The 12,684-nt window shown below is 42.8% G+C and overlaps 1 protein-coding gene across 3 annotated transcripts in view; it reads right to left on the bottom strand.

Moving 5' to 3' along the window:
- The window catches only part of TECRL (trans-2,3-enoyl-CoA reductase like), a 769,360-nt gene that overhangs the window by 148,296 nt on the left and 608,380 nt on the right, over positions 1-12,684 (bottom strand). For 2 of the 3 annotated variants that reach the window (XM_078677590.1, XM_078677588.1), the window contains one exon: positions 10,696-10,781. The exons of the other annotated variant lie outside the window; for it this stretch is intronic. In XM_078677590.1, the coding sequence (XP_078533716.1) occupies positions 10,696-10,781 (86 nt within the window). The remainder of the gene's footprint in view (positions 1-10,695; positions 10,782-12,684) is intronic. 3 annotated transcript variants of the gene reach the window in all.

Genomic DNA, 12,684 nt, shown 5'->3' with positions numbered 1-12,684 from the left:
CGCCCCACACTGGTGTTGTGGCAGTAGTCATAGGGTTTCTCAAAGTTACCTTGCCTGCCTCACCCGAGGCAATCTCTGGTTTATTGTGGCAGTGTCCAGAGATCAAATATATACCCAACTAATAGGTATAAAACAACAAAAATCAAAATTGCTAAAAATAGTTTGCAATCTACTAAATGAACTTTTATTAAAGTAGTTGGGTGGCTATAGTAAAATAATGTGTGGGGTATGCTTGAGGGCTGAGTTAAGGAACCTCGGCATATCACTTAAAAATATGTCAACATGTTTCAGCTCTGCGGCCCGAAGGTCTATGGAGCTTTCGTCAGGACAGGAACACAAATATCACAGAACAAATTAAAATACTTTCACAATTGAGTGAGGTAATGCGTATTTCGACTAAGGGGACTTACCCACTGTGAGTCAGGCTAAATTTAACCTAAGAGAGGAAAAAAGGAGAAGAAGGCATGGCAATGTCTGGCTCAATGCATCTTTACGTGGTTTACATATATTTTATATGTTAACTTAAACATTGATAATGTTAATCTGTATGACTCCTTGGAAAAAACCAATGTGGCGAATAAAACTAAGAAAAGCAAAAAAATGAGAGAATAACGGGCACAAACGTAATTGCTTAGATAAGAAGTAACCCCTCCTGAAGTGAGCGAGGGAAAAAAAGTTAGTGCGTACCTTTTTAACTCAGTGGATGTATCTTGAGCCTGTGAGTTAGAAGGTATCGGTAAGTATTTACATAATGGCGGGGCCATATAGCGATAATAAAAATACCTCATAAGAGGCCTTACCTTAGTCTGAAGTATTGTCGACTTATGGTCGGGGCTATAAACAGAATTACACAGTTAGTTGGTCAGAAAATACCTGCTGACTGGGACGTAAAAGCGATTATGGGCAGACCCGTACCAGCGTGGAAATTGGTGACCGCGTCTTGTGCTGTCTCTGCCGTTCAAACGCCGGGACGTATTTCCGGCAGTGTTTTAATGTAACAAATCATCGTAGTAGAAAGCGGACTATAGGGTCACTTTGTAACGATGTTTTTGGTCGTGGGCAAACAAACGTATTAGGAACCATATTTCTAAAGGCAGAACCTTTGAAACATTTTGAGCCAAAATTAGACACAATTATCTGATCGTATTCATTAAGGAATTGCACAAATGAAGATTGGGCAATTGTCATATTCTGGGACTCGAACAGTGAAAAAATGTAAAAAATGTAAAAAAGTGTCACATCATATTTACACTCATTATCTGGTGAAGTGATGCCATGAAATATCATCATTCAGTCCTTGTTTGTTTGTCTTCAATCGATCAACCCAACGTTGTTCCTTTTCATATAGTACTTTTTCAACATTAGGGGTACTTTCCGGTATTCTCTCAATCACTGTCCATTTCAGATCTTCAATACTGTGTTTCTGTTCAATGAAATGGGTGCAGAGTTTTGTCGTAGTCTTACGGAGACGGATATTACTCTTGTGTTCTCCTATTCGCAATTTCACTTTTCTGCATGTCATCCCAATATACATTTTTGCACATGGACACAATATCATGTAGATCAAATGTGATGAGTTACAGTTACTGTGTTGCTTTTGAGTCCATTGAAAAGTCGGGGTCAGTTGTAAGATTTTGGATTTACATGTGGATTTGCAAGCTATACATGATCCGCAGGGGTAGTGACCTGTGACTGGAGTCATTTGGGGATCTCTCATTGGTTGTTCTATTCTCAATTTTTGGGGGCGAGTGTGAACCAGAAAGTCACGGAGATTTTTTGATCGTCTGTTGGCAAAGCGTGGTTTGGGCCAATTAAACTTGCCAGTATTGAGGATGTGCCAGTTCTTATTATTAAGTTTGTTCACTTGATAAGTCACTGGACTGAACGTTGTGACGCAAGTCATCAGGTCTGTTGGTATGGTTTTGTCATAAGTTTGAAGGAGATTTTCCCTCGGTTGATTAGTGGCTCTCTTGCGGCATCTAGAGATAATAGACGGTTTGTATTGTCTGTTGGCAAGTCTGTTACTGAGTTCGTTTGCTTGATCATGGTAATCAGATGTTTGGCTACAGTTCCTCTTGAGACGCAGGAATTGGCTGTAGGGCAGATTGTCTCGTAATGGTTGGGGATGGAAACTTTTGTAGGATAAGAAACTATTCTTTGCTGTTGGTTTTCTGTAAGTTTTAGTCTCGATGTTATTATCCTTTATGTAAATGGTCAAGTCCAAGAAGTCAATACTCCTATTGTCAGCTGTGTATGTGAAATGAAGCCAGCGGTCTCTTGTGTTGAGCCACTCCATGAATTGGTTCAAGTCTTGATCTTTGCACCAGATTGGTAGCACATCGTCTATATAACGTTTCCAGTATAAAATACTGGAAACGTACGGGTTGTCTGTTGAAAAGACGTTCTTAGTCTCAAAGTTGCTGACGTAGAGTCCTGCCACCGACGGAGCAAAGGCACTCCCCATAGACGTGCCATGGCTTTGTAGAAAAAGTTGGCCGTCAAATTCAAAATAATTTTCAGTGAGAGCCAACCGACAACATTCAAGAACAAAATGTCTGGGTGTTTTAAAGTTCCAATTTTCCATAAAGAGCACATCCTCAAGCATGTCGAGGGTCTCTTTTTGTGGTAAGCTTGTATACAAGGATTGCTACTAGTAGGTCCAGACTAAGAACGTCTTTTCAACAGACAACCCATACGTTTCCAGTATTTTATACTGGAAACGTTATATAGACGATGTGCTACTAATCTGGTGCAAAGATCAAGACTTGAACCAATTCATGGAGTGGCTCAACACAAGAGACCGCTGGCTTCATTTCACATACACAGCTGACAATAGGAGTATTGACTTCTTGGACTTGACCATTTACATAAAGGATAATAACATCGAGACTAAAACTTACAGAAAACCAACAGCAAAGAATAGTTTCTTATCCTACAAAAGTTTCCATCCCCAACCATTACGAGACAATCTGCCCTACAGCCAATTCCTGCGTCTCAAGAGGAACTGTAGCCAAACATCTGATTACCATGATCAAGCAAACGAACTCAGTAACAGACTTGCCAACAGACAATACAAACCGTCTATTATCTCTAGATGCCGCAAGAGAGCCACTAATCAACAGAGGGAAAATCTCCTTCAAACTTATGACAAAACCATACCAACAGACCTGATGACTTGCGTCACAACGTTCAGTCCAGTGACTTATCAAGTGAACAAACTTATTAATAAGAACTGGCACATCCTCAATACTGGCAAGTTTGATTGGCCCAAACCACGCTTTGCCAACAGACGATCAAAAAATCTCCGTGACTTTCTGGTTCACACTCGCCCCCAAAAATTGAGAATAGAACAACCAATGAGAGATCCCCAAATGACTCCAGTCACAGGTCACTACCCCTGCGGATCATGTATAGCTTGCAAATCCACATGTAAATCCAAAATCTTACAACTGACCCCGACTTTTCAATGGACTCAAAAGCAACACAGTAACTGTAACTCATCGCATTTGATCTACATGATATTGTATCCATGTGCAAAAATGTATATTGGGATGACATGCAGAAAAGTGAAATTGCGAATAGGAGAACACAAGAGTAATATCCGTCTCCGTAAGACTACGACAAAACTCTGCACCCATTTCATTGAACAGAAACACAGTATTGAAGATCTGAAATGGACAGTGATTGAGAGAATACCGGAAAGTACACCTAATGTTGAAAAAGTACTATATGAAAAGGAACAACGTTGGGTTGATCGATTGAAGACAAACAAACAAGGACTGAATGATGATATTTCATGGCATCACTTCACCAGATAATGAGTGTAAATATGATGTGACACTTTTTTACATTTTTTACATTTTTTCACTGTTCGAGTCCCAGAATATGACAATTGCCCAATCTTCATTTGTGCAATTCGTTAATGAATACGATCAGATAATTGTGTCTAATTTTGGCTCAAAATGTTTCAAAGGTTCTGCCTTTAGAAATATGGTTCCTAATACGTTTGTTTGCCCACGACCAAAAACATCGTTACAAAGTGACCCTATAGTCCCCTTTCTACTACGATGATTTGTTACATTAAAACACTGCCGGAAATACGTCCCGGCGTTTGAACGGCAGAGACAGCACAAGACGCGGTCACCAATTTCCACGCTGGTACGGGTCTGCCCATAATCGCTTTTACGTCCCAGTCAGCAGGTATTTTCTGACCGACTAACTGTGTAATTCTGTTTATAGCCCCGACCATAAGTCGACAATACTTCAGACTAAGGTAAGGCCTCTTATGAGGTATTTTTATTATCGCTATATGGCCCCGCCATTGTGTAAATACTTACCGATACCTTCTAACTCACAGGCTCAAGATACATCCACTGAGTTAAAAAGGTACGCACTAACTTTTTTTCCCTCGCTCACTTCAGGAGGGGTTACTTCTTATCTAAGCAATTACGTTTGTGCCCGTTATTCTCTCATTTTTTTGCTTTTCTTAGTTTTATTCGCCACATTGGTTTTTTCCAAGGAGTCATACAGATTAACATTATCAATGTTTAAGTTAACATATAAAATATATGTAAACCACGTAAAGATGCATTGAGCCAGACATTGCCATGCCTTCTTCTCCTTTTTTCCTCTCTTAGGTTAAATTTAGCCTGACTCACAGTGGGTAAGTCCCCTTAGTCGAAATACGCATTACCTCACTCAATTGTGAAAGTATTTTAATTTGTTCTGTGATATTTGTGTTCCTGTCCTGACGAAAGCTCCATAGACCTTCGGGCCGCAGAGCTGAAACATGTTGACATATTTTTAAGTGATATGCCGAGGTTCCTTAACTCAGCCCTCAAGCATACCCCACACATTATTTTACTATAGCCACCCAACTACTTTAATAAAAGTTCATTTAGTAGATTGCAAACTATTTTTAGCAATTTAGATTTTTGTTGTTTTATACCTATTAGTTGGGTATATATTTGATCTCTGGACACTGCCACAATAAACCAGAGATTGCCTCGGGTGAGGCAGGCAAGGTAACTTTGAGAAACCCTATGACTACTGCCACAACGCCAGTGTGGGGCGGACAATAAGATACACCGCAATCCGATTACACGGCGTTTATGAGGGTTTCTCTTCCATATCTTCTGGCCAAGTGGTAACAAGTGTCCTATCTCCTTTTGATTCTGGACTAGGGAAGGTGCCATACAAAAAAAGGGGGGGCCCCATCAAAGAACCCAATAAAAGAAATTCTCCAAAATCCAAATATTCGAGGGGAAGAGGGGCAAAGGGAGATTCCATTGTTCCTAATTCAAAAAACCAGGGCATAGCAACTACCCCCATAACTTACACCGCAAAGGCACCAGCGAACACCACAATTGTTACCCCAGCTGAGGACTCCAGTGACGATATTACACTGGAGGACATTGGTGCACTTCTAAGATCACTTTTAAGCCCCTTAGAAGCACGACTGATCAAGATTGAGGCTAGGCTAGCGAATATTGAAAAATCTACCGTGCAGCTAGCCGACTCAAAGAAACTTGATCTTAATGTAGCCAATACAGCAAAAGGGGGTCCTGACCCAAAGCTCAAAAAGGGTAACGTATCCACTGTGGCGAGGCACAACACACCCACCATCGATGACCAAAATCCAGTACCCACTCTGGCTAAAATACCCTTACCCCCGTCCATTCAAAATTCCAACAAAGCACTACTAGTAACGTCACAAATTCAGACCGCTCTACCGACTACTACCCCAAAACCCAAAGACACTGCTCCTATTCACTCTAACCCTAAGGGTGAGCAAACACTCACGGGAGAGAAACCCAACCATAACCGTAAACTCAAACCTGTCAACCTTCCACCAGAGGCTGCCCCTTACACGCTAGTTTTGGCAGGTGTTCCGGAATTAAAACCCACAACAATTGAAACAATGTCATCACTTAGGAACAAAGTTATCAGCTGGTTATCCACTCATAGACCATTACCGAGGGGAACAACCAGCGATATCTCTATGGTTAGGCGGGTTACATGGGTGGGATATTCTAGAAAATCAGTAAGGGGAGACTGTGTTCTGGTCACCTTCAGAGAACCAGGCACTGCTGCCTACATCTGTGCCTGGGACTCCGATGACCAAGCCAGCATTATTCAATCTCTCCCTCTCTCATTCTTTTATCCATCAAGTCCATATAACTTGGAGGACCAAAGATGGGGGCACCACCAAGATCTATTGGATGACTGGGGAAGTGGTCAAAGGGAAAGAAACGGTCCTGTTAACTATAGGGGAAGACCCTCTGATTATTTCTTGCAGTTAGAGGAGGAAGAAGGCTGGGAAAACATCACAAGAAGGAGGGGCCGCGGGGGAGGATTCACTAGAGGCATTCAAGGGCCACATAGAATACATTACCCAGCCCATTTCCTGGTCTACAACAGATACAGTAGCCTGGAAATGGTGGATTGACGCACGGACAATGGGGGGTGTGAACGGATAGCTCTAGAAGGGACGGGGAACAGTTTACTCTTATCACCATTTTCGACTATAGGAACACAAAACCCTTTGGAATTAAATCTAGCTCTGGAGTTTTCCCCAGAGGCCCCAAATTCGACCCACACTAATTTAAAATTGGTCCAGGATCATTCACCCTTAATACAGGTGGCTATTCCGGAGATTAGGGAATTTAACAATAACATCAACGCGGACTCATTCTCTACCAAATCATGCCCCTTAAACCTGGTTTCGTGGAATGTTGCGGGACTAGTTAGTAAGATTGACTCTCCTGACTGGATCTCCTTTATTAATTCTAAAAACATTCTACTTTTTCAGGAGACCTGGGCACGCGAGGAAATCCTGCTACAGGGTTTTGCAGCCTTTTCCAAACCTGCTAAGTGGGGGGGAAGGGGAAAGCCATCTGGAGAACTTACGACTTGGATAGCAACAGATTTAGGCTGCCAGGCTAACCACCCGGAAACAGACTCAGATGATATTTTGGCCGTCTTATTGGAGTGGCCAAATTCATCGAAACTGGTGGTTGTAAACATATACTCCAGGCCGGTACAAATGTCTAAGGAATCCAGTACCATAGAGCAACTTTCTCTGTTCCTCGATGGCATCCCCTGGGAACTCCCGTGTCTGGTTGGAGGTGACCTAAACTCACAGTACGAACCACTACCAGGTCTACGCGATGGCCCCTCCCTTGAGGAAGACTTACGCTGGCACGTACCTGAGACGGTGGCACCTCCCCCGAGAGCCTGGACCCCCTTGGCCTTGCAGATTACTGCCCTCACCCTCAACCAAGGATTAAGGGCTTGCAATGGTCGTTGTAAATCAGACATACCCAGCATTTGTACTTATAATAAAACTGGCCGAGAATCGAGAATAGATTACATTCTCGTTAAACTACCTATGTGGCCACAAGTAGTCGATTTCAAAATCATCGAGAGAAGGGACAGTGACCACAATGCCATGGAACTTTCTTATATTCCACCAGGGAATGAATCCATTATGCTTGGTACGGATAACAACAACTCGGGGCTCTTATTGGAAAGCAACCGGAGGAAAGTTAGATGGGAGAGATTAGTCACTAGGGGAGATAGTTTACCTAAACTATATGCCAGGATCATTCCACACTTGGAGAAAGCCTTCCAGTTAGGGAAAGAGTCGGAATGGCTACCTAATAGAGATAAGCTCGCTCACATCCATGCTGAGCTAATTCAGACCCTAGAGATAGATCTGTTTTCAAAGCCGGGAAAAAGACCAGGACCCCTAGTCAAGACGACCTGGTACAATGCCACTTGCAGGGAATCTAAGACCAAATTGCTACTTGCCGTCAAGAATGGCACTAATAGGGAGGCTATCCAAGCCAGGAGAAGAGCATACAAGAAGCTCTTGGTAGATGCAAGGGCCGAATGGGACCAAGAATACTGGGAAAATCTCTCGAGGTCTCTATCCACTCGAGACTCGCGCAAATTCTGGCGCTTGGTCTCAAACGGCACAGAGGAGTTACCTTCAGCCATTGAGCCTAATATCGCCCCCAGCTTATGGCAGAGCCATTTTCAGGCATTGTATTCAGCAGAAGAAAGGTCTCCCAGTATCACAAACAGTACGCCACCAGTAGGTACATGTGGCGACCATTTCACAGAAAAAGAGGTGAGGGTGGCCATAGCCGGGCTTTCCGCTGGAAAGCCCCCGGTCTCGATGGGGTACCTGGGGACTTATTTAAACAAGAACCAGGGATATGGGCCCCATACCTGACATTGTTATTCAACGCCATCTTGGGGGGTATGGAGATTCCGGATACTTGGCTGGGCGCAGAGGTGGTCCCAATATATAAAAAGGGGTCCCCTCTGCTCCCAGCCAACTACCGGCCAATTAGTCTTATTGACATATCCCAGAAGCTCTTTGGGAGACTCGTTCTGAATCGATTACAGGACTGGGTAGACGAGATGGGTATTTTGACTCCCTATCAGGCTGGATTTAGACAGGGAGTGTCCACAACAGACCAAATTTTTAGGTTGAACCTGCTATTCTGGAGGACTTTAATCGAGGGTGGCACACTATACACAGTCTTTGTAGACTTGCGTGCCGCCTTTGATTTGGTACCAAGATTGAAGTTGTGGAAAGTCCTGGAGGAGTTGAATGTCCCCAGTGATATTCTAGGTATCCTGAGGAGATTTCACCACAACAATTATGCCCGCGTTAGGTGTGGTAGAGGTGGTAACCTAACCGAAAGGTTCCCCGTTCGCAGAGGGGTACGACAGGGTTGTGTGCTCGCGCCGACCCTGTTTTGCCTATTTGTGAACGGGATAGTGGACCACCTATCCAGGATTCCCAACACCGATGCCCCAAAGCTGACTGGCAGCAGGGTGCCTGCAATTATGTTTGCAGACGACACCCTGCTGCTGTCAAAATCCCCCATGGGAATTCAACGCGTCTTGGACGGGTTCCTACAGTTCTGTTTAGATCGAGGACTTGAAATCAATCCTCAAAAGACTAAATATATGATTCTGAACCCGAAGCCGCACAATCGCTCCCCACCAATATTGGGAGAAGTCCAATTGGAACGGGTGCATACAATCGAATACCTGGGCATCACTCTCAATGAACACCTAACGTGGTCATCCCACCAGTCGAAAGCGAACATCAAACTGGCACAGTTGGCGGGAGGCACTATGAGACTGGCGAACAAATCTCCCTTCCGTCCACTTAGCCCCATAATTCACATCTATAAAGCCCAAGCTCGGGGAGGGGTCATGTATGGGGGTGAGCTGTGGGGGCACATTCCATCGTCCAAATTACTAAAAATTGAAAACAAATTCTTGAGACAGATTGTTGCTCTCCCGCAGAGTACCCCATTACTTCCGCTCAGACTGGACTTGGACATTCGTCCCATAACGGAGGAGCTGGGCCTAAAACCCCTGACATTTTGGCGGCGCCTATGGAGTAGTCCAGATCTCTTAAATTACAGAGCTGAGTTGCAGGAATTTCTAGAGCTACCCAACGCCAAAACAATGCCATGGCTGATTTATATCAGAAGAACGTTGGAAGCAATTGGACTCTATGATCTATGGTCAGACCCACTAAATATGTGCCCAAAGACCCCAAAAAAGGCATTGAGGAGAGCTTATTACGATCATATGCTCCTTAGAGCCACGGACGGTGCACGGGAGGGGTCGTTGACCAACAAGTTCATTCAAACTAAAGATTCCTACCTTCTCGAGAGTGTTCTAGATGCCATTTCTCCACAACTAACCAGGAAATTGTTTCTCCAATGGAGATATGGAACTCTTCCTCTAGCATCGTTCACAGCATCCTGGTCTTCCCACTCTTCCTCAGAAAGTTGCCCGGCCTGTGGTCATCCAAAGGAGAATGACGTTCATGTCATTTTCTTTTGTAGGGGGTACGAAAGGAGTAGGAAATACTGGCTAGTACCCTTGCTTAGGAACTTGGGATTTAGAACCTTTCTACCAGCCTATAGAGTCCTAAAGACAGATGTATCCCCCTCTTTAGTATTTGCTCCATCCAAATTTTTAACTTCCATGTGGTTTGCTCGATGTCGTCGTGTAAAAATGATGTGTTAGATAATCTGTAGTCCTGAGACAGTCCCAAAATTGTGCTACATGTTTTAACTTTAATCTTTATCGTGATCACTAATGTCGTTTAATATGTGTTTTAAATTTTGTAAAATGTAATCTTTTATGATCTAGTGATCGAAATAAAGATAAACAATAAGAATAAGAAATGCCCATAAACAAACACATAATTGTATTCGTGAAATTGCAGTGATTAAAAATAGGGAAAGGAATATTGGTATGCACAAGGATGTCTTAGCATTATAATTTTTGTCCTAGGGACTATAAAAAGTGCTGCATTAGAGCTATCTTTAAGGAATTACCTTACTTCGGATAATGAGAAAGGAGGGCTATTATGGTAAATTCTTGATGCTTACCAGTTTAGAATAGTGCTTCTATTCCTATGCAAAGAACTATTGGTAGTATGTCCTTCTTGTGGTCAAGATTTGGAAGATATCTGAGGGAAAGGAGGACACTATTGCTTTGACTGCGTCTAGTCGTGGACTTCCTACATTAAGCCTTCACCCAATGAAGTATGGTACTCTGTCACAATTAGGTATAAAACACCTCAATCCACATTTCATAAATGTGAAAAGTTTAACACATAATTATTACAGTTTCAAATAATGGGTTAGTTACCTCATATGTGTAGTTGGGGCAGGTAACAAACAAAGATAACCACGTGAAAGGATTGTAGGTAGGACTTGGAAAACAGGCCCTGCTTCCTAATAGAATGAAACAAACAATGAAGTTACATGTCAATATACCAGAATATACAGCAGATGTAGTCATTATATTGTTTACTGTTATTGCTTATACCCGTTGATCTAGAGTGCTAGTATAACATTCTGGGCTGCCTCTACATAATAAACCACTACATTCTTAGGTTTAATTACAGAATTATTTCCCAGTGGGACCTGTTTGCAAAAAGAAAAATCCATCATTCAGCCCTCAAGTTTTACAATTTTTTAAGCAAGACTAGCGTTTTACTTGTAGACAGGACCACTGGAATTATATGGCAGGGGAGGACCAAATTATATAGCAGGGTTCACTAAATTATACAGAGAGCAAAGGTAAATTGTGTGGCATAATGCAGCATAAGTTGTGATAGTAGTATTTAACTATTTTGCAATATGTGCAGGTTAACACAGTCCGGGCAAAGTTTTCATCTCTTTAGTTCTAGTTTAACATCCAAATACAGCAATAAGTAACTGAAAGGTGAGTGGCGAAAAGTTGCGAATGGCCTCCCATACTTTGTTGCATTTTTAGTAACTTTTAGTTTGTTTGAAATAAAAACTGAAACATTTTTTCTTAAAATCTGTAGATTGTCATGCAGATAATGTGGCAAAAGGGATAAATCCATAATTATGCAAAAACACTGCAGAATCGCATAATTCCAGTGGATCTGCTTTATTTTGGAGACATGAGAATTTGTTGTAGATCCTCCATTGTTCCTTGAGGCTAAATCGCTAATCACAAAGGCAGCATTATTGTACACCCATCCCCCCTTAGTGCAACGTTGAACTGCTGTGATGGCTGTGATTCCCCTGTTGTGGAAACCTTGGTGGCAGGATGTTGTATTACCAAAGATACTAGCTTGCCAACTGCAACCCTCCAGTCTGGCCATTCCTGTAGCTTACTGGGAGCGTATGAGCATAGAAAAGGCCAACCTGCAGGCACACATTCACCAAAAGCGGTAACGCTATTCAAAATTGCCCTTACATAACACCACACCTGCAGAACCATTATATTATGCCTAGCTCTGCAGCCGTAGATTGTCCCTTAGCATAAGGTCCGACTGCGTAACTGCAGTGAGAAAGTGGCATTATAATGAAATTGTTCCACAACCCACAGAATTGGTATTTATCACATGCATGATAAACATTGAATGTAATAAAAGGGACGTGGTGAACCTACCACTTAATGTGATTTCTAACAAATATGGCCATTATCCTACCTATCATGGTGCATGCACACAAGACACTTAAAATGGCATGTTGTATAACAAAGGAGTCCAACAGCAGGCAACACACTTGTGGAGCAGCCTAAGTGACCCAGAAAATCAGAAACACCAGATCTGCAGTGCCAGCACCTGACCTGGAGATATTGTGCACATTGTACATTGCAAGCAAACAATAAGATAGCGTTTAGTGCCATCCTTAACAATCCTGACAGTGCCTTTATAAAAAAAAAAACATCAGTGGCATCTCCTCCACTAAGGTGAACCACTGCTTTTTGCAGTGAAAAAAGGAAAAATAAAATAACTTGACGTTATTATCATTTTATTTGTTCCTGCTGCGGCATCTTGGTGGGGCCAGGCGGATCTGCTCTGCTCTCATATCAGGGGGAGGAGTGATGGGCACTATATAAGTGCGCATGAATGTTTGTCCGGCCCTCCTAGACCAGCCAAACATTCATGAGCACTTTTGATGTTCTCCCCCCAAGTTGTATTACAGCCTGGGTGGAGAACATGCCCAAGATCCCATTCCCTGGCTGAGAGCTGAACCACTGTGCTCAAACCAGTTGTGATTAGCTATGGGGAGCCTGAGAGCCCAAGTGCTTCCTGCTTCCTGTTTTCAGAGAAGAAGTCAAGAAAAGGACAGAGGAGAGGTGGTGACTGGCTAGCTG

The sequence above is a fragment of the Lissotriton helveticus genome, chromosome 2_1 (assembly GCF_964261635.1).
Source record: "Lissotriton helveticus chromosome 2_1, aLisHel1.1, whole genome shotgun sequence".
Lineage (NCBI taxonomy): Eukaryota > Metazoa > Chordata > Amphibia > Caudata > Salamandridae > Lissotriton > Lissotriton helveticus.
Note: the sequence above shows the minus strand (reverse complement) of the source record. Positions and strands in the feature narration are given on the sequence as shown.